General features: G+C 42.7%; 1 protein-coding gene across 2 annotated transcripts; it reads left to right on the forward strand.

Moving 5' to 3' along the window:
• Positions 1-1,204: 1,204 nt before the first annotated feature.
• On the forward strand, positions 1,205-22,218 carry sh2b2 (SH2B adaptor protein 2). Of its 2 annotated transcripts, none has more exons than XM_022767527.1 (9): positions 1,205-1,388; positions 10,687-11,656; positions 15,807-15,908; positions 16,161-16,252; positions 16,595-16,695; positions 16,801-16,962; positions 17,070-17,272; positions 18,214-18,388; positions 20,104-22,218. In XM_022767527.1, exons 2-9 carry the CDS (start codon positions 10,718-10,720, stop codon positions 20,436-20,438), a joined length of 2,109 nt encoding a protein of 702 aa, XP_022623248.1. In that variant the 5' UTR covers positions 1,205-1,388; positions 10,687-10,717; the 3' UTR covers positions 20,439-22,218. The 2 variants fall into 2 exon arrangements, with proteins under 2 accessions (XP_022623248.1, XP_022623247.1); XM_022767526.1 differs by lacking the exon at positions 1,205-1,388 and adding an exon at positions 10,322-10,380.
• The last annotated feature ends 1,308 nt before the right edge of the window (positions 22,219-23,526 follow it).

Consider the following 23,526-nt stretch of genomic DNA (forward strand, 5'->3'; position numbering starts at 1 on the left):
GCGTGGCTCCTTTAAGGGCAGTCATGGTGGCTGTTAAATAGATCAGTGAGACACACACACACACACCCACGCCCACACACCCAGTGTAGGAAGCTGGTCAATTCATCCTGAGACACACAGAGCATGCCTGTACATGACTGTGCCTTCAAAATTAAAGTCTTTAAAGTCACAATCAAAGTGGCTCATGTATTGGGAAATTGGGCGGAAAAAATTGTGAAACGAAAGGATTTTTCTGATTGCTTTATCTGGACCACAATGCATTTTCAGTTCACTGTATCCATGTGTACTGATGTAGTTTCAAAAGCCCAAAGTCTGTGTGACTGTTTCTCAGATGTATTTTTCAACCATGATTAGATAAGATTTGATTAGCTTCATTGGCAGCAAAGGTCAGATATCATAAAGGAAATCATAACAATGGCAGTAATAGGAAAAAAAAACTGGTTTGAGTCATTTGTTTATGAAAAACTGAATGGTAACTGACAGCTAGCTAAGGCTGTACAATTCATAGCACAATGGTAGGTATTCAAATATCATACCGACTGAAACCAGTCTAACATACTGTATATGGATAAAAGAATGTTTAAAGATAAAGGCGTAAACCAATGTGGTTGTGAAAGTAAGAGGGAACTGTAACTGTGATGTAAGCCTACAAATATAAAAAAATAATAGGCCATACAAAATGCAGGCTACTTCTGCATTTTGAATAGGCCTGTAATCTGTTCCTTCAAGTTCCCATCAAGCACAGTGCATACAGAAGAATACTGCAGTGTCATTATGAAGACCCAGAAAACTGGGTTCATTTAGGCTGCTACTGCAACAACATCCCTAGACCCAACGGTTTTTGTGTCATCTAGTTTGTGGTGATTTGATCAAAGACAGATTCATTTAGAAATATGTAGCGATAAGCATCACGTGAGCACAAAAATTAAAACAATATAGGTCCTAAAGTCATATTTTGATGCAGCACCACTCTTCAGGACAAAATGTGTTGTCACCTGAAGTGATATCCAGCCTTGTTGCTACTAGAAACCCTGGTCCCCCTGCTGACAACAGCTCACTGTAGGGATCTAAAACAGTGCTTACAGGCCACTGATTTGCTGAGCAGCTTTTATTCTGAAAGCTGAACTCGGGAAGTAGCACGTTTTCTTATTCCTTCTGGCTTGTCAGTGGTGAGTGGACAGCAGAGCAGAAGGTACAGCAACAGCACAGTGCGTCGAGCGGAGAGATGGAGGGAGCGCTGACCGGCTGTGCTCTCGTATAAACCGGAGAGGGGAGCAGCAGATGAAGAGAGAATTAAACCATGTTACATCCTGAGAAGTGAACATCTCCACAGCAAAGCCAGGCTCGTCCCAGAGACACCAGCGTCATGAAACCAGTCCTGTATTGAGGTGAGAGCTGCCGCTGCCGCCGCCGCCGCCGCCGCTGCGTTTTATTTCTTATTTAGCGCGTCTGGACACATCCTGACGTCTGTGATTAGACATGTTTTTCAGAGCCCTTTAATGATGATGTGAAGAGAAAGGCACCAGCATCGAGGTTTATTGAGGATAACAACAACAAACCTCCTGGTGCTGAGGAGGAGGAGGAGGAGGAGGAGGAGAAGAGGAGGCTTCTGTGTTTTGGTGTTAAACCCGCTTCATCCCCACAGTCAGCCTCCGAGATGAATCCTGCGTTAAGAATCGGTTTATGGTAGAGAACAAGTGCAGTCGACTGATGAGCACAGAGCCCTGTGGATGAGGCTTCCTGGACTTGGGGGTGGGGGGTGGGGGGTGTCGCTGTGTAAAGGGGCTTTTCCGATAATCCATTTAATAGCCTTTAGGGAGTAAAGTCTGGTCAGTTACAGGACGGCTCGGGGGCCTGATGTGATCTGATGGGATGTTATGGGATGTGTAGGCCCGCTCGAGATGACCCAAAATCAGGGTACCGGCTCGTGACTCCGCACGCAGGCTCCCATTCATTGCCTTCTTTCTGGACCTGGATCTGTCAGCCATTCAGCAGGAGGCTGCTGCCGATTCCCATTCATGAAGTCCAGTATACGCAGCCTGCATAACGATCCACTGTTGGCATTAAACAGGCTCTCCGGGCCCGCAGTAGGCCTGTTGTAGGCCTGCTATTGACTTCCTCTCATGTATCTCTTTGTAGGCTACACGAGACAGTCAGTTATGAAGCCTAATAAGAATGATTTTAACAGGATAGGCATACAGCCCTGTTGTTATATTGGCGTTTACATCACTATAATATTCTGATAATACTCCTGTGAGGCTAGACTACTCTGACACTGTTGTGATTTTATACTTTTATAGAGGGAATGGCTCATTATTTTCCTCATTCTATAGCTCATTTACATAATGTTCTTATTCAGATGTTGCTTTGTTGTGATATTTAAACAGCATCCCTCTAAATATCAAATTGCACATTCATTAAAAGTTCAGCTTTTCATTTCTGACCAAAGCTCAAAGGTAGATATTCTCTGCAGGGGGTGGACAGAATAATAAGAACACCTGGCAGTATAATACAATCCAAAACATCACCACAAATAGAAATGCCATATCCTGTAGGTTTGATTATACTGCGATAAGGACACATTGCATCTGACACTATGTTATGGTTTTATATCTAATCGAAGGCAGGGGTTTATTATATAGTATTTATTTCCCTCAGCTGTCTAATATTCTGTTAGAAATTTTACACTGATTGCTTTGATTTAATTTGACTGAAGCTTTGGTTATTCAGAACTAACCCCAGCAAAGTGATGTTACACTACCCAGGCTAGACTATATGTTTTGCATTGGGTGGGCAGAATAACAGAAACACCCTGCAAACACCATTATATAGGTCTTTACATCACTCTCATATTCTGATAATACTACTCTGAGGTCATATTGCATGTATACTGTGATTTTATAATGAATTAACTGAAGGGAGGTTCTTATTAAGTACTAGATATTTAACGTTTTTCTACCACTACAGTCTATAATATTGCAACAGGGATGTTGTTTTGTTGAAATATTCAAGTAAAATCACATTTCACAAAGATTCTCCCTAAAAGTTTTGCTTTTCACAGTTGACCAAAGTCAAGAGATGCATACAAGCTAGGCTATGGAACTGATATATTCTGCAGGGAGTGGACAAAATAACAAGAACACTTTATAATATCATGTACTCCACCACAGCTCAAAAAAATGCCTGTTGCATAGCTGAATCAACAAATCAAATAGTCTCAGTGAGACGTGAACTATGTAATACTCACCAAATATTTATTACAGAGCTGAAACAAAATAACTGCTCGTTATAATTTATTACAAAAGTATTGGATTTAGTGCTTCCTAGAGGTAGTGCTGAAACAATTTGTCAATAGAAACCAAACCAGCTTTTGTCTTGTTTGTAAATGACTTTGGCCTTTTGACTGTTTGTCAGATAAAACAAGTGATCTGAAGCTGTCTGCTTGGTCCCGGGGAACTTTTAATGGGCACAGGATTCACAATTATGATCATTAAGTCAATCAACAGAAAAATAATGAGCAACTGTTTTTATGATGCATGATCAAAGTCTTTTTTTAAGCAAAAATGACTAAAATGCCAAACGCTCCGTTGCTCCACCATTTCAGTGTTTGTTTAATGTTTTCAAATGTCTCTTTCGGCAACTACAGTTGTGAGCATTTACTGCTTTTCTTTGTCTTATGAGATACTAAACTGAATATCTTTAGGTTTTGTTAGTCGGATAACAAAACCTAAAGAGACCTCATCTTGGGCTTTGGTAAATTTTCTTTTCTTTCACTGTTTTCTGAAATTTTAAAGACTGAAAATGTTGAGGAAAGTCTCCTGAAAATGGGACAAGCGCATCTGAGGAAAGCACAGCTTGAATAAGAATGAAAAAAAGCTTGTGCATGTTTTCTCGCTTACTGCTGCTATATTTAATAATCAGATACATAATAATTGATTGAATAACTGTAAAAGATAATGAAAAACTGTTGTTAAAGATGCAGCCCTGTGTTGAGATTTACTTTCTGTCTCGTTCACTCTGCTGTTGGTGCCGTCATCTGGCTATTTTTTTTTTTTTTTTTTTTTTACATCAGTTTCACTCTGTGACACCAAATTAAAAGCCCATCTATTCTAGTAAATGACACAGTTGCTGCTCACACACACACGTCTCTGTGAGAGTCCTGTGGTCATCTGTGAAATTAGTTGAACCTGGTGGGTGAGAGACAGGAAATGGAAGTCAGTGGCGGTATGTGCATCTCCCACGCGCTTTCGTCCTTTATCACTGGTTACCATATGGACGCCTGCGCTCACTCAATATTTACATTGTCACTGCTTGCCAGAGAAACTAAGAGAGAGAGCGAGAGCGAGGAGAGCCTGCTGGTAGAGGACACGTTAATTAATGTGTTTAATATCTGTGTGATGAGGCCTTGCTACCAGCAGCATCACACAGCCTGGTGAGCACAGCTCGGTTTGTTTGGGTGCAGGTACAGTTTGGCGATCAGGAATGCCTATCCTCCATCTTCTCATGTCTGGTTTGCTATCTCCGGCTGCATCTGTCTGCGTCCACACACTCGCACACGGGTAGCTTTGTGCGGCGGGATGTTGTCAGTTTCTGGATCAGGACTGAATGTCTGTCTGTGTGGACATCAGCCCTGCAGTCTCTCCTCTCTGGTGGTCCTGTGTCATGTTGAGAGAAACTCTCCAGATGACATTCAGCCACATTAGTGAAGGGACAAGGTTATCGGAGCAGGGGTTAAAGGTCACTGACCTGCTGCTCTGAAGTGGACACATCACAAAAAATGTGGATGGAAGTGGTTGAGGGTGGGGGTCTGTTACTGCTGACCCCTATTTCTGCCCTGTCTCCTACTACAACAGCTCATTCTGCCTCTTTATCTCCAGTCTCTCTCCCTCCTGGGATTTTTATCTTGTGTCTACATCTCCTCTGCTTTTCCTCCCACTACTATCATCCTTTTTTATTCAGTGATGGGTGGCTGGTTTACATAGTTTCCTTGCTTCTTTCTTGGCGTCTTCACACACACCCACACCTGGATGTCTACTGTGATAATCTGTCTTTTGACTTCTTCAGGTGAGTCAGTTTTTGTCAGTCGGACTTTCCTTCCTGTGTGCTTCACTGTCTGCTGTTGTTTCTGTCCTCGTTCAGTGGAGCAACAAAACAAAACAGGCATCAAGTTCATGCTGATATCTGGGTCTCTGTCACCTGCTTCTATCCTGTTAATGGAGTCTTCATTTTCTTTACTCAATACAATTGGGTCATTTTGTCATTTTGAGCTCAAGGCAATACCTTGAAATTACTTCAATTACTGTCTGATTGTCAGTCAGGAGATTTTTGACAATTTTACAACTTATTTTAAATCACTTAAGCTATTAATTGGTTATAAAAAATTATTTTTCTGACGGTCAACTAACAAATTCATTGACTAATCATTTCAGCTGTTCTTATTATACATGCTGTACCCAACATAAATACAGCAGTGTTGTGTTTTTCAGTTGATCTATATCCAGTGTGTATCACAAACATGAAAGACTTTATGTCCTGACATGTCCTCAGTCAACATCTTACTGATGCAGTATTTACATCTTAAATAAGAACACATAATTAATGGATTCACGTAGAGTTGAAGATGTGTATGTACAGCGCTGTACTGTACTGAATGTGCTGCCAGCTGTGTGCTGTGCTGTGGAGCGGGCTAATCTTAGAAAACATGGCTGGGCCCAAACTCCCTGGGGTGGGAGCACAACATCACCAATCATCCTCATCAGCCAGTCACTGAGGGTGTGCTGCTGGCATGAGACCGCTCACAGCAACATGTGTGTGTGTGTGTGTGTGTGTGTGTACAGTGTTTATCTCTATAAGTACTCGGAGGTAAAGTATGTGTACACACAGTTTTAAAAACACAAATTCTTGTACATCCGTTTTTCTTGGCCAGAATATCATTTCCTCAGTGGCTCTATATTACTACCTACAACACCACAGTATTAATCAGACACATGTAATTCCCGGATCTGCACAGTTGAGTCCTGTGAGGGCCGTGCAAAGTACACGAAATGAACGGATCTTGCACGATGTGTTTTGCAGGCTTCTCCCTGCACGGTAATGTCTCTTTCCTCTCCTCCCCGGTCAGTTTACTCTCACAGAGAGAACTCCCAACCATCTGACAGAGATATCAGCCCTGCTCCCTTGGGTAAACGAAGCAGCGGGAGGAGGAGGGGGCACAGTAGTGGTAGATTTTTACAACAGATAGGGACAGGAAGGAGAAAGACTTCTGAGGCCTGAAGGATGGAGGTAAACATTTCATATTCCCCTCGACTCCCTTGATGGACCTGGAGCAAAAAAAAAAAAAAAAAAATTTACTGAGGGGAGTTGGGGGATGTGAGAATCTACGTGGTGCCTCTGCTTCCCCTCGTCCTACACTGTGTCTCCCTTTCTTTATGCTCCCCTTGTCTCCTCCACCTCCACACACTCACTGATTGTTTTAGCAGCTGGCTTATAGAGCAAAAACATGCCCCCCTCCAGTGGTGGAAGAAGTACTCAGATCCTCTACTTAAGTAAAAGTACCAATGCAGGAATAAAAATACTGCATTATAAGTAAATGTCCTTCCTTCCAAATCACACTTCAGTAAAAGCACAGAAGTATTAAGACTGAAATTTAACCGCACCTGTAACGGCTATTTTCATAATAAGACTGTATCAGATGACAATTTGAAAACTTTGTGACAATGTGAAAGGGGTTGATCGTAGTGATGAAACTACAGTTCCTGAATCTGCAGCTCCCCTCGGCTTTATGGAGCTTTACTATGAGTTTCAGCTCATTGTTTAGCTGTCAAGCCTCAACTTTACAGCTGTTTTCAGCCCTAAAACCCCACAGTAAACTACCTACTCAGCACCAAACATCAGGCGTACACAGTTAGCGACCAGCTGGTGAACATAATGGAGCATTTAGCAGCTAAAGAGCCAGATATGTCCTTCAGGAGTTGGTAGAGACCAAAAACAGAGCTAAAAGTCAGGACACAAGTCCAAATGAACAATAATGTTGCTTGAATATCTGCTGGTTGTGTAAATAAGCTGACAATAATGCTGACAAGTTCACTATATCAACCACTAAGTTGCCAAAAAAATCAGGTTTTCAGGTTTAAAGTATAAGAAGCATTTTGTGAATAGAAAGCATTCCTTCAAAACATATTTACTGTTAGTGGCAAATTAGTAGAATATTTACAGCCAGATGCAGCTTTTATTATAAGTGTGTTGCATTTTCTAAGCTTATTATATCTCTTTATTTAAATGTAAAGTAAAAGTAAAAAAAAGTATGTACAGCTGTCAAATGAATTGGTAGTAAAAAGTACAATGTTTTACTCTGAAATGTAGCGGAGCAGAAGTACAATGTGGCATAAAATTGAATACAAGTACTTCAAAATAGTACTTAAGTACAGTACATAGAGTCCCCCTCCCCCCACCCAATTCTCTCCTCCGTCGCTCCCTCTTTCATTCATCCCCCGCACAGAAGTTGTGTTTTCGCTGTCTCTGCCAATCACTTTTAGTCCATACCCCAGTGTGCTTTGCAGTATGTAGTCTGCTTCAGTCTGCTGAGCCTCAGAAAACCCTAATGCTGTCCACTTCCTCCACCATCTCATGGCTTGAGTTTCATGCTGACGCGGTGAGTGAATGTGAATGTGAATGTGTGTGTATCTGTGTGCGTGAGTGTGTGGGTGCGGTGTACAGTCAGTTCAGTATCCTTGAGAGAGGCACATCCTCATCTTTGCGGAAGGACAGGAGTTTGAGAAGTGCACCTCCCTGTGTGCTGTTGTTTTTCTGCTGAATGAGTGGAAAGTTGGCCCAGTGCAGGGTTTTAAATAGCTGAATGGGTATTGACTTCCTCGCAGCCAGCAGCACAACACACACACACACACACACACACACACACACACACACACACACACACACACACACACACACACACTTACAGGGGGAGCGAGATAATTATTAAAACAACACTTTGTGATTAGCAGTTTATCTCGTGTGGCTTGAAGGAATGAATGGATCGATGTTTGGATGAATGAAAGTGATGGATTCTTGAATGAAAGTGTAAAGTGATTTTACCTTTAGTTCCACACATTAATCAAATTGGTACCACTTTCTAATACGGCACTCTTTGTAAAATGTTTTTAAGCTGTAACTAACAGCTTTATTAATGGTTTTTAAAACATTTTCTAATGCTTTATTGATCGATTATAAACCGCTTGGGAACAGATCTAGGTTGCCAGGTGGTGAAAATGCCTTTAGCTGGTGTTTTTAACTTCCTATTTGGTAATAAAGCAGCTATAAATGTTGGTAATCCATTCACAAATGCACTTTCTAATAAGCCATAAAATCTGCAGTTATAAATGTTAGGTCATTAATGAAGGTTATAAATACTAAGTTATTAATAAATAGATATTGGGTCCAGATGCTCTGCTGCTCTTTTCCACAAGATAAGTGAGCTATGGAAGCAAAAAGGGACCCTAATAATTTGACTGTCATAAGCAACAGAATACCTAATTGTTAAATCTAATCTCTACACTGAATTTTAAATACCACTGAATTAATACCACCTGAAATACCACAACTTGATACCATCTTTAAATTACCCAAAATAATTCCAATCCCATAACTTCAGATGGATGGTGTTCAAAGTAAAAATATTTCAGTGCCATGAAGTTGGTGGCATTTAAACTTTGTAATTATGTTTTCAGATGCTTCTGAGATTCAGATACTGACTTTTATTTGCCTTCACAGTGGACAAAAAATCAAACCTCTCCGTCACCTCTCTGCGCCGCGCGTCTGTAACGTGTCTTGCTGTCACCTGATGACGGGCTATGAAAGAGTCCCCCCCCCTCCATCCACTCGCTTCCACACACCATATGAAGTAAAGAAGTTAAATGAAGCTAAATGGTCATAGTATTGTACTTGAGGTTCCTATGGGACATCCGTGCAGATATATTATTCTCTAATCCCAGCCTTTCCTTTACTTTCTGGTGTCTCTATCCATCATAGCATTCCTCTGAAATTCTGACACCAGGTCTCAGCATCCAAGAGTTTCTCTCTCTTTCTCTGAGGGATGAGCTCAGCGATGGTCCTTCAAAGAGCTGGCACTCCTGTGTACTTTCCCTTATCATATCCTCTCTCTAATCTGGCATATTGTTTGTTTCAGATCTGTGGGAGAGGGAAAGGAAGAGGGAACGAGAGAGAGAGTGGCTTGTAGTTGAATGTGTGTGTCAGACTTAATTCTAGTGGAGAGTTTTTTTGCGCTAATCCTTTATGAAAAGACAACCCACACTGATGCTTTTTGAAAATGACAATAAAGCTGCTTGCAGGAGAGATTCCAGGAAACTCTGCAGTGCGAATGCATGCAAGTATGCGTAATTTGGTTTAAGAGTGCAATTTCGGAAAGCAAACATTCAAGCGCATATTGTGAGTGAACTGCCAAGAGAAGCCCAGCAGCTCTGAGAATAAGCTTTCACAGCTTGAGGGAGTGTTGGCCGTCCCTGTGCGTATGTCGCCCAGCCTGCCCCCTCACACGAGATCCTTTTATCTGGGTGATTTACAGACAACAATAATCAAACCAACATGTTTTTGATTGTTTGATGCTATTCACTGATGCTGTATTAGTCACTGATGTGCAGAGGCAGAGAGATGGGGAGTGAGACAGGGGTGGGAGGTGGCGGGTCGGAGGAATGGGGCGTGTGTGAAAACTGGCTGGATGGTTGCTACTGACTCTGTGGCAGACCAGAGTGCAAAGAGTTTTATCGGTGATGTGATGTGGTTTGGCACTGCTCAGGCCAAGAGAGGGAGGCAGAGCTGAGTCATGCAAACACACACACGCACACACACACACACACACACACACACACACACACACACACACACACACACACACACACACACACACACACATGCTGTGGACAGAGCAGAGGAATGAAAGGATGAATGGACAAGCGCAACTGTGGCCTTAAATACAGTAAATATTAATTATTTAGAAAAACAACAGTAAATTAGAGCCGTACAATCAGTTTGTGTTTAATCCAAGTTGCTGGTAACCTGCTCTGACAGATAATTCAGATAATCTTATCAGTGCTTGTCAGAAACCATCATTTGGAAACTTCTGCATGATTTCTTTCTGATCTGTTGTCACATTGAATCTGTTGATGAGTCATTTTATATCAAACCTTCAATGACATGCCAATCCTGCGCATAATCTTGAGCTGTCAGAGAGTTTGGACTCTTCTAAGGGAATAAATTCCCACCAAAGTGAAGTAGGATGTTGCTTGTGCTTGTTTTCACCAGAGCTGTAGCTGCCACTGAGGACACCGAGGCCATGGTGTCAGAACTTTTAGGAGAATTTGGGGGGTTTGTGTTCTCTCTTTAGTTTTTTTTAATACTTTTAGGCCATTAAATAAATATAAGATTCATTATCTCCTGTGAAGAGTTGATCCACTGAAATATATGTATCTCCAAATCTAGTGATTTAAAAACTCCATAAATAAAACCTTAAAGTATTGTATTTGTTGTTTTTCACCATGATGTAAATATTATAATGACAGAAAGTTCAAAGTCTGTTTCAATCACATCATCTTTTATTCTTTGCACCATCACACATGCAGGCTGTGTGCAAATACACACTAATGCCACTGTGCTCTTCTTCCTCCTCTCCAGCCTCTCCTCGGTGGGTTGGCATGGCCCAGTGATGAACGGAGCGGTGGTGCCCGGTAGCCCGGAGCTCTCCTCCTCGTGCCCACTGCCTGACTGGCGAGAGTTCTGTGAGCTCCATGCTCGAGCCTCCGCTGCAGACTTCGCTGACAAGTTCCAGCGCTTCCTGTCAGAGAACCCGTGCTACAACTCGCCCGGTGCAGATGCTAGCTTCTCACAGCATTTTGCCCACCACTTCCTGGAGTGCTTTTCTGCAGCGCTGACCCAGGCCCGCGAGAACCAGGCGTCCTCGCCGGAAGACGGCTCCAACGCGGCACCCAAGTACAGCATTGTTCCTTTCCTGGGAATCCAAGGCTTCCCACTGTCCTACGGTCACGACCTTTACCAGAGACGCAAAGACGCCGGGGCTTCAAGTGAATCCCTGGACAGTATGGACAGTGGAGGGGGAGGGATAGATGGGGGCGGCAGTGGCACCACTTCCTCCCGAGGCCCCCAGCCGACCCACAAGGTGTCTGCTCTGGGACAGTCCCGCAGCTCAGAGGACGTGTCGGTCAGTCACCCAAAGGCTCGCTTCAAGAAGGGTTTCTCTTTGAGGAACATGAGCCTGTGTGTGGTGGACGGGGTGAAGGAGATGTGGCACCGACGGGCCTCCCCTGAGCCTGACGCTCCCTCTGGAGCCAGGAAGGTTAACGGGGCAGGAGGAGGAGGAGGAGGAGGGGGAGGAGGAGGAGGAGGAGGGGGGGAGGCTGCAGGGGGAGAGAAGTGGTCCCAAAAGCTGCGGCTTCCCAGGGGTTCCCAGGGCCACAAGGCTGAGCTGCTGGAAATCCAAAGGGAGGGAGCGCTGAGGTACATGGTGGCTGATGACACTAACTGTATGGGCGCTGCACAGTGGCAGAAGTGCCGCCTGCTGCTGAGGAAGACGAAGAGGGAGGAAGGAGGGGAGAGGTTCCTGCTGGAGTTTTACGTACCACCCAAGGTACACAAACACACACAGACATAGAGGAACAGCTGGGCACAACAACTTATTGAGAGAGTGAATGAACAAACTACCAAAATGATTAATTAATTGATTAATTAATTAATCAATAATTAATTAATTTAGGGCAGGAACTAACAAGTATTTTCATTATCAGTCAGTCTGTTGATTACTTTCTTTGTTGATCATTTAATTGTTTTGACAACAAAGACTTTAATTTCCCAGAACGCCAGTTGCTTGTTTTATCTGATCAACAGCACAAAGCTCAAAGATGTTCAAAGTTTTTACATCCAGCGCATCACACATTAGATCTTTCCACCCATCCATAAAACGCCACAAAAATTTAAATAAACAATGATCAAAGAGAAAATGATCAAATTATTAACGTTTCCCAATGACTTTTCAGAAAAAAATAAGATGCAGGCCAGTCAGCGGTTTTTCACAGTTCTTACTGCCCATGTCCATGTCGTCATCAACTTTTCACCATAGCCAGGTCTGCCATAGCAAATAATAGCAAATAGTTTTTCAAGGTTTAGTGAAGAAGTCATTTTGTTCAGCTACTTAAAAGCAGGAGGACAAGCACATTTCCAATTCTTCAAGACATGTTTACTTGAAGATTAGACTTGAAGCGGAGTTGAAACAAGAATTGGCACATGAATCAATAATGAAAAAAAATCATTAGTTGCATCCCTACGTGGATCCCACATATCAATTCAGCCTGATAATCCAGCCCCTCTGATGCTGAGTGACACAGCCTAAAGTCGAACCACACACACACACACACACACACACACACACACACACACACACACACACACACACACACACACACACACACACACACACACGTGCATGCATGCACACTTCACATTTGTCTGTATGGGATTTCCAGATCATTGCCCCTGACCTTAAGAGGGCTGTGAGGCTGTGCAGCTGAGTGTGTGTAAATCTGCCACTGTCCTTTGATCATGGCTGGTGGGAATGTGGGGATAAGAGTGCGGAGACGGGGGAGAGGGGTATGGAGAGGTGGGAGGCAGATGTGGGAGGAGGGGGGAAGGAGCTGCTTGAGAACACCAGAGATTGTGTGTGAGAGAGAGAGAGAGAGAGAGAGAGAGAGAGAGAGGAAGCTGTTGCATTGATTTCTGTAAGAGTAAGGGATCACAAAGTTTTCTTTCATGTGCAAAAAACAAGTATTGACCTTTGGCTGCAATGACAAACTGAAAAAAGGAACCAAAATAGTCAATTACTCAGTGAGAGCCACAAGGGGAACATATGAAATGAAACTTAATAATTGTGCTACAGCCGTTTCATCTGTTGTGTTCTGTAAACATCCACACGTGGGAAAAATTATTAGCAGCAATGGACCAGGCTGAGATTATGAGAGGCTCCAGAGCAACAGTTACATCCTTGATGACACATTAATTAAACACACATCTCGACAGGCCTGGCCCGCAGACACTCTCTGAGTTGTTTTATCACTGCCGCGCTATTCAGATCTTACAAATCATAACAGTGCAGAGTCAACAGTGTCGGAAAGATAAACTGACTCATAAAATCTCACTCCTGCCTGCTCCTGGCTGACTGGCTCTGGCTACGTCCCTGTCAGGGTCATCAATCTGCCGGCTGCTCTGTGTGGCAGAGACAGCACACTGCAGCATGCTAACTGCCTGCATTATGACACAGCAGCAGGCCCCCCGAGACGACCCACTCTCAGGTTCACGCCAAACAAAGTAGCGTGCATGCATTGTTTGTTATCCTAAATATAACATCAGATAGCTTTAAGTAAACAGCTGCGAGGAAAAATATGTTAAATTTTCCTAAAGATGCAAAAAGATATGTCTGCTTTTGCTGTTTGTCGTTATGTTTTAATAATTTTCCAAAATTACCATCCATTCCTGTGGATGTTTTGATAATCCTGAGTGTTACATGTATTTATAAGTTAAGTCAAGTCAAGTCAACTTTATTTCTAGAGCACATTGAGACACAGCTTGAGCTGACCAAAGTGCTGTACAAAGGACAAAATAACGAGGAGCAAATACACAATTATGAACATGACAACGAACTTAAAGGTCAGCAAGCTAAAAAGGCCAGTGAATAAAAATGTGTCTTTAGCCTAGATTCAAAATTATAGATGGGGGGAGCACATCTGATATCTAATGGCAACTGGTTCCATAATTTTGGAGCAGCAACTGCAAGATAAAAGAAAAAGAAAGTTTCAAATGTTGCCTGAGAAAAGATTTCTAGCTCATTTGCACTGAAAATTCAAATTGAAAGCTGCACTAATCAATATTTTCATATCAACAATAGATCAGATATGGTATGTAATGTGAAAAGGGTCACTTGTAGTGATTAAAACAGAAAATTATCACCCAACTATTCTAAAGCTCTAAAAACCCACTCTACACTACCAGTCCAGCTCCAAACAGGAGACAGAGGAGAACATGGTGGAGACTGAATATTAAACTTAGATTCATCAGGTGGACACAAACTCGACTTCAAATTAATGCTAATGTTGCTCAGTGTGCTTTTATCAGAAACACAGCTCACCACAAAATAGAAAGACTGATGCTTAACATTGAATATCTGAAGATGGACTTTACCCTTTTGCTCACAGCACTGACAACACTGTCTACTCACGTGTTTCTAACATACAGTACTGTCATGTGCACTAGTTCATACCGATTTGCATCAACCAAAAACTGACATTGGGCTTGTGCTGCTTGTAGGAGAGAGGTACAGGAAATGGTCAAATGGTCTAATAAAGGAAGTGGTTTTTGACATCTGATTGAGAGAAAAGCATCGTGGGTGTGGACGGCAGCCAGCTGCACAGGCAGATCAAGATGAGAACAGTGTTACTCCAGACAGATCAGCTGATAAGCCTCTGCCAGACCATCAGTCAGCCTCTCCTGACACACACAGAAATAAATACGTATACACACACACACACACACACACACACACACACACACACACACACACACACACACACACACACACACACACACACACACACACACAACACACACACACACACACACACAGCTCTCCGCCTCAAACACACTCTTTGAATCTGTTAAGATGATGGCCTGGATCCAGCTCTCTGCAGAGGGCAAACTGAGGCCAGGTTGTTTCCTGTGTTCACCCTCTTGTAAACTCTTCGTGTTTTATGTTTGTTAGTCACTCAGCAGGAATAATCACTGAGAAACCTGGTGAGAAATAAGAGACTGCATGAAAACGGAGCTGTGGAGTTATTTTTGCAGAAGTGTGCAATCTTGAAACTCTTCCCTGCTCTTTTAATGTTGGCCTTATTTTATTGGAATGGGTTATTTAAACTCAGGAGACAGGAGGTGTAGTTCATTACTGCTAAGACTGTACCAGTAATTCAGACTGCACATTGCCCCTTAATTATCATGTGTGAAGGAGAAGGTTGAGGTTTGGGAGAAGTTGGGTGCGTTGCACAATAAAAACATACTAAATAAAAAGAGGTAGTATTTAAATCTGTACCACTTACTTAAAACTCTATGTAGGGCTTTTTTTGTAGCAAAATATAACGTTTCTACTTTTACAAGTGGTGCAGTTGCCTCCAGAAGGATTTAATTTAGTGATGCCACCCAGAGGGTGGATTTTTTGCATTTTTTTTTGTTTTCTTGAGCATGAATTATAAAAACAATGTTGTTACCATATTAACAACATTGTGTTGTTTTTCAGTCCACTGTGATCTGCAAGCACCAGGCAGCACATTCATGTTTATTGTCTAAAGTCATCTAAAATAAAGGTTTGCAATGTTTTTGGCGCTACCTCTGACTCCAGTTCAAACCAAGAGATTCCCTCCTTGAACAATTTAATTTGATTCATTTTTAGAGGCCATTTGAAGCAAAACTAGAGTGTAGTATTACAGTAGCACTACTCTTTTTCTTACCACACAGTTCAAACATTAGAGAAAAATAACACATAAACATACTGTGGTGTGGCAGCATTTATCTGAGGACGTTGTGAGAGTCCCAACTGACCTGCTGGGAACCAATGATATAAAGTGCAACATTTTACAGTCGTGAATGCTCCCCTGATAACGTGCTGGTTATCACATCATGTAAAGAACTCACACTGTGGTTAATATGAGCTCTTATGTTTGTTTGCATGTTGCCTGAAGTCCTCAAAGCCCAAGGTCAGCATCCCTCTGTCAGCCATCGTGGAGGTGAGGACCACCATGCCGCTGGAGATGCCCGACAAGGACAACACCTTTGTTCTTAAGGTAGAAGCTGCACAAACTTACAGTTACATTTACACAACTGCGCCTGCATTTGTGGAAATGCTTGATGGGTATACCTAATTTTCACAGTATAGAAGACAACTTAGTAACAGTCTTATGAAAAAAAAGTTTGCTTGAAAATGAGCTAGCCCACACCCTTGCTGAGTTAACACTGGATTTGCCCTGTTCTGTGCCCTGATGTGGTCCCTCGAACAGAGCTGAGTGTGTGATCGCAGTGTTTGGCTGCTTCCACAGGTGGAAAACGGGGGAGAGTACATCCTGGAAACCATCGACTCGCTGCAGAAAAACTCCTGGGTTGCTGACATCCAGGACTGCACAGACCCGGGGTAAACCACCAGATAAATATTTGCTGTTGGTTGAAGATGGAGAGAGGGGGAAAGTGTGGATGGGAAGGATGAAGGGGGGTAGGGGGGGTGGGGGGGTGGAGTAACACACACAGTCATTAATCATGAAATGAGCGGAGTTTTTGACAGGTTGCTTGAGCACAAACATGGGCGAGCTTGTACCACTAACATTCCTCCCCAGTCGCCTGGGTTAGTGGATGTTAGTCAGTGCAGCTCGGGACGTAAACAGAGGGATTATTTGTGTCCATGTTTGTTGGACGAGGATGTGTGTAGAGTTGTGTGTTACGTTCTTGCGGTTCTCCTGACCCGCCTGCTTGTGTGCAGTGACAGCGGCGATGACATTGAGCTGGCGTCGTGTCCTCATGGCCAGGCCTCCAAAGACTGCTCCATGGTGGCCTCCTGCAGCTGTGAGCTGCTGTCTGAGGGTGAGCAGAGACTCTTTGTCATTTTCCTTTTGCAGCATCCACTGTTACGTAACAATCAGATGTTTTGATCCGGATGAGTGTGTTAATGTATAAAAAAATGTTAAGGTGTGTATCGTGCTCCAGAGAGGTCATGTCCTACGGCAGCAGAGCATTACAGCGCTCCCTCAGTCCGTTGCAGGGAACCCCCCTTCACCCAGCACCCATCTCACATGCCTTTAGAGCGCTTCCTCCAGTCCCCAGAGGCCCAGGGCTCCAACTCCTCTGCAGGTGATAACACATACATTTGCTTTTCTCTCCAGATAATCAATATCCAACCTGGTGAATGTCCATAAACATGAAAATAAAAACATGGATGTGTGTGTGACTCTTTTCAGGTGGCAGTGAAGGAGCGAAAGACTCAGATGGCGATGCCAGCTTGGCGGGTTACCCATGGTTCCATGGTACACTGTCTCGCGTGCGTGCGGCTCAGCTGGTGCTTGCAGGCGGGGCCAGGAGCCACGGGCTATTTGTGATTCGTCAGAGCGAGACACGGCCGGGCGAGTACGTCCTCACCTTCAACTTCCAGGGCAAAGCCAAGGTGAGATGATTAAGAGAGATGAGACACAGCATTATGCTATGTGTAAGTTAACTCAGAGAGAGGGAGTTGTTAGTGTGTTGTATACATGATGTAGTGATGCAACTATTGGTTTGATTATTTGTTAATGTATAGATGTTATTGTTGTTTATATATTCATGTTTATATATTCATTTATATGTATATATATATATATTGGTTTATATATTCAAATGTCAAATGCCCATTACAAGTTCTCAGAGTCAAAAGTTGTGTTTTCAATTTACTTATTTTGTCTGAACATAACAACAAAAATTTACAAAAATCCAACAGGTGACACTCTGACAGATGAGAAGCTAGAAACAGAAATGCTTGACTCAATAAAAGATTTGAAATAAGTAATCTGTTATAAAAATTGCCACTGATGAATTGTGTGTTCTTGAAATAATGAAACAACTTGTTGTTTCTGCACTAGAATACATTAATGTCTCCTCGCAGCTGCAGTCTTGCTCTGCAGTAGTGTTAAATTCACTCAGGCTTGTTCTCTTGACATTTGGGATGCAGTCACTGCAGCTCACAGCAAGACCAAGTTGTTCTGGCCCTGGCAAAGATGCAGTAATGTCAATGTTTTGTGTTCTCTTATGTAACATGATCCCTGCGCATCGCATCCTGCCAGCCGGCGGTGTTGAGGAAGTGTCAGCTGCCGCCTCTTCCTCTGGTGTCAGCCTTGGCATTCTTGTCGCTCTGTTCCCACAGCGAGACGCCTCTCAGATAATGTCCTGACCTCTGTCTTGGTCTGTCTGCATCAGATGTTCACTGTTCTCACACTGCAATTTTCTCTCTGTTTGTTTTTCTCTCGTTCATCCCTACCCTCTCTTTTACCATCTACCTTTCCCTCATTCCTTTGAATCCCAAACTATTCTCTCCCCTGTCGCTTTCCACTCTCCCCTCCTTCTCCCTCCCAGCATTTGCGCTTGTCGGTGAATGAGAACGGGCAGTGCCACGTCCACCACTTGTGGTTTCACACTGTGTCGGACATGTTGAGACACTTCCACGCCCACCCCATCCCGCTCGAATCCGGAGGCTCGGCTGACATCACATTACGCTCCTATGTACAAGTGCAGCGAAGCTCCGCTACAGGTACACAACCCCAAAACTTAAAACTGCTCACACATCACATATAAACTTAAAGTCGTTCATACTGCTCGGCACTTTCCCAGATCCTAATAAGATGCTTAATTAGTGCTTTGATAATAGCGGGCTGGAGAGGTCAACCATTTGGACTGAGTTAAAGGTCATGCACACTGATACAAATGTTTTTTTTTAAATATTCTGTCAGATTAGACCTCTGCTCAGGTTGTTGGAGCTATCCAGGAAACTACCTGACTTCATCAAAGGAGAGTGAGGAGGATGTCAGTCAAGCACAATCTGTACACACCCACACACTAATAAAATGGCTGCATTCTGTTTAGCTGCTTCAGTTTCAGGGTCCTGCTGTTGTTCATAATGGATCCCTGTCACAGTCTTATATCTTACTGAACCCTTGTTAATGTTGTGGTTTTTATACTATGAGAAGTCAAAATGTCTGCTGTGAATTTATTTATTTATTTATTTATTTACAATATTTCAATTGAGTTTACATCAATAACTATAACCCAGCTGATCCTGGATTTTTGATATTTGACTGTTAAATAGAAAGATAAGATTTGTCAGTTTTGACATAAACAACAAAGAACAAACTTTTCTTTTTTTTTGGTGTGGGAAATTTTGCAGCTGAAAAACAAACATGTTAGTACTCTCGGTGGACAAACTATATAATGGAGACACTGTTTCCTGATCTCCTTAAACATATCTTTTGCATTTCTATTCTGTAATTTCATTTTACTTGTTACACTGACACAATAAGCTAATATCAGCAGATATACAGTATATATCTAAGTCTGCCTCTCATTACATTGCTTTAGATTTACAGACTTAATTGGCCTGGTTTGATCAGAATCTTGTGACGGCTAATGTTATCAAATATTTAAAAACTTGCGAGATATTAGCTGGACGTGACTGATATTAAGGCTATACTGTGCATGTGCTACTGTTTTGCTAGGTTTTAGCATTTACCAATATCTTGTAACTGCCTCGTTTCTCCATATCCAGTCGCTTATAACTCGCAGAACTTTGTCGCAGACATTTGGTGATTTCCAAGAAGGAAGTGTGTCAGTTTGACAGTTGCTCCTCAGGTCACCAAAGATTATTGTTGAAAGATAAGAAATTTGCAGAATTTTAGATATGTTGATGGATAGCAGAGGTTTGTCCTTACAGATGGAGGAAGCTTTGCTAAAACTCGCTGAACCTGCCCCTCCCCTCCTCGTCCTCCATACTAACGCTGCTCCTGCCCTCCGCTCTGCTGGCATGGGATGAATGCCCTCCTGTACAGGAGAGTGAGGGGGCGATTATACCGCAGGAGTTTTGCATGCAGGCCGAGACTCTGGGCCCAACCCACCCTGGTGGTCACAAAGAGGCCCTCTGTTTCCTCAAATGCTGGACCTACACACACTCATGCACTCACTCACATGCACATAGAGTGAGGGTTTGATTCAGGGCGTAAAAGGCTTTATTGATACACTGGTCAGGCGTGTCTTTGGCACCAGTGTTGTCGGTGTTATTGCCCACCAAGAGAAAGGATAATAAAGGAGGCCCACACTGCCTGTGTTTACATGCTGCTCTATGAAGGAGCTTTTTTGCTCCCAGCTCTCCAGTGGAAGCCAACAAACAATTATCAGCAGAACGCATTAATCTATATTATTAATGTGTCTATCTATCAAAAAGATTTCTGTCTTCTTCCCCACAATCTGCTCCAGATGTGACCGTGCCTCCAGTCCTCACCCCGCCCAGGGATGCAGGCTGCCGGACAGATTCAGCCCAGCCAGCCCTCCACCCTCCTGGGATCACAGCGCCTGCGGGGCCTCCCTCTGATGCCCCGCTCTCCTCGAGCACCTCCTCCTCACCCACCACCCTTCCCTCCCTCTCCCGCAGTGACCCAGGTACTGGAGGAGGAGTAGGAGGAGGGTTACAGAGCCGGAGCAACAGCTCTGAGCGCCTGCTGGAGGCCTCTAGTGGTGCATCTGAGGACTACCATGACGCTGATGGGACTAGAAGGGCCCGAGCTGTGGAGAACCAGTACTCTTTCTACTAAACCACCCAGGGCAGGGTTCAGTCGTGTATTATCGGAATTGGATGAGATGCAGAAAGTTGGAGGTGATGTGGGACGTTCAGCTGGTGATGAAAACGGTCCAAATCACTGGATCGCCCATTGTTTGGTTTGTTTTTGTTTCAAGGCAATTTCCTGTTTCTCTGATTTGAGAAAGGAGGTGAGATCATGATGAGCCATTTGTCCACACTGATAAATCCCTCAGGCTCTTTGTTTCAAATTTAGTTGTCATGGATGTGAGTAAACAGACATACAGAGAGGGACAGGTAGACAGGAAGAGGTTGAGATGGAGTGGGAGATTAGACATAGATTTGTATAGGTGGAGAAAGCAAGGGGAAGTCATCCAGTGGCCATGTGGCTTTGATTCTTCTCTTTCAACCACTTCCTGTTCACCCTTACCCGCAGTTCCCTGGGAGCAGAGCCTGTGTCACCACCCCACTGAAAGACTGAGAGTTTGAAATGACCCTGAAGAAACAGTCCCTCCCTTCAGAGCTCCTCCAGAGCTCCTGAGAGCATCCCATTAATGTTTGTAAAGCTGCTTTGAGTCTGTCCCGGATATCCTCACTGTCCCTGCGGGGTTGCCCTACAAAGTCCTGCTCCAGGTCTCTGCTCTACACTAACATCAGTGCAGCAATCATGGGTGTGTTAGTGTTAGCCCGGGGATGTTTTTCTTAAATATGTACAGCCTAAAGGGTCTTAGTGCCTGACGATTACCTTGGACTTGAATGGACTGTTGCCTATAGCGATGAGGAGGATGATGTTGACATACTCACAACAGCCCAAAAGTTAAATGCAGGTAATTATTTTACTGTTGGTTTCTGCTTCAAACATACTGAACATGCATATCTCTGCCTACTGAAATGGTTTTGTTCTCACAGCTTTATCGGTGGCTGCAGCATACACACAGGTGGTCATATGTTGTGTTACAAATCACTTTCAAAATGTTGAAATGGAAGATGAACAACACACGTTCAGTCCTTACAAATATGGCAGGGTGGCTCCCATTTTGCTGTCATACTGGGTTATTTCTATGAGTGTGCGGTGGTGTATTAGAGTCCCAATGTTTTTCAATGATCGGTGTGCTACAGTAGTGTTTCTAAAACATGGTTTTTGGGGTCCCTCCGTCTGGTGCTGGTTCTGTATTCAAGATCATCATATCGATAACCTGTAGATTAGATATGCTGTTCATATAGGAGTTCACTTTGAAGTAATGCCTTGAAGATATTATTATACCAAAACCAGCAGAGGGAGGGACTTGGGACTTGTTTTTTTAGGAAGGTGGCAGTATTTTGTACTGTTTGTGCGGCCTGCAGGTGAGCTTGTAGGTCTGAACTGGAACGGTACAGTTTGTAATATAATGGGAACTAGATGGCCATGCTTGAGTAGAGAAATGTACTTTTTGCTGACACATTACTGAGATTAAGCTTTTTAATAAATCAAAAGAAAACCTAATTTCCACACCACAAAATATTTGTTATAAGAACTGACACCTAAATATTCATTATAATACAAAATATCAGTGAAAATATCCTCTTTAAGGAAAAGACATTTTGAAAATGTGTATATTTGTTTCCTTAAGAGTTAAATGAAAAGAGTAAATGAATACCACTCTCATGTCTGTAACAAATATGAAGCTATATAAACCTGCAATTGGCTAACTCATAGCAGCTTAGCATAAAGACTGGAAACTGAGGCAAAGGTCAGAAAATCTGTCCACCAGCACATCTAAAGCTCACTGATTAACATGTCTGTATAAAAATCTGTGTAAAAAGTGTAAAAACAACAAACAACCATTTTATGGGGGGTTATGTGCCAGACAGATTTCTTGGTTGGGACAAGTTGCCAAGCAGCCAGCGGAGACTCCAAGAAATTACTGATCCTGTACGTCATATATATTTCCTTGTAAAACAGTGATTTGTCATTTTTACATTTTTATTTCGGCACTGATTAAACAAACAAGAATAATGTGTTAATTACTGAGCTTTAGAGGTGCTAGTAGGTGGATTTTGTTATTTTTGGACAGAGCCAGGTTAACTGTTTCCAGTGTTTATGCGAGGCTGAAGCGGTAGCTTCATATTTGCCGAACAGATATTAGAGTGCTATCAATTAACTCATCCATCTCTCAGCAAGACAACAAATAATCATAATCCCCAAAATGTTGAACTTTTCCTTCCTTTAATCCATGTTAGATACACCTGAAAACATAAAAATACACAGCAGAAAAACATCAAACAGCTACTGTAGTTAGAACATATGCAACACTTTTATTCAGTTGTAATAAACATATCAAGACTCAACATCCGTCTTGTCAAGCATGGCCATTTAGCCTCAAAGGTGAAATTTCAATTTCAGTCGAGGAGCGGATGGATCAGTTCATGTGCCAATTTGAATCCTATTTTTGAAACATATTTATTCCTCAGCCGTTGTAAATGACATTTTTCCTATTGAGTCTTATTTATGTACAATTGGTTGATTCTTCTTGATGAAACATCCTCAGTGGAACCTGTCTGTTGCAACAGCCCCTTTCACATATCACAGATTTGCTCATGTCTCCCTTTTATTTTCTTAACACCTCTTAAGGCTGAATTTTCTGTTGTCTGACTGAGTTTTGAAGAGTCTGTGCAATTTTGTACAAAGTGATGTACTTGACATACTACTTTATATTTCTGTGAATAAAATGTGAACAGACTATTACATGTTCTCTGCCGTTATTCGCTCATAAATGTCACAGTCTGCGGGTTCAGGCTGAAATGGTGGAGATTAAAGGCTCAGAAAAGTCAAGAGCTTTAATGTTGCAAACATAGTCATCGCTCTGTGGACATGTCATGTGGTTTTCTGTTGTTTCAGGTCGCGTTAAAAAAAACATAGTCAGCCTATGTTCCATAAATATGCACTAACGCAAAAACACTTTTGATTGTTATACATTCAGATTCAAAGAGCATAGTTTGACTTGTATTGACGACTTCAGTCAGTTTAAAGACTGATGACATAATCCCCGACATTGACCAAGTTTCACGTTTCTAATCTGTTTTATTTTCAGGGAAATAAATCGACACACTGTCATGAGACGGCC

This window comes from Seriola dumerili, unplaced genomic scaffold (assembly GCF_002260705.1).
Source record: "Seriola dumerili isolate Sdu_G_001 unplaced genomic scaffold, Sdu_1.0 BDQW01001195.1, whole genome shotgun sequence".
NCBI classification, from domain to species: Eukaryota; Metazoa; Chordata; class Actinopteri; order Carangiformes; family Carangidae; genus Seriola; species Seriola dumerili.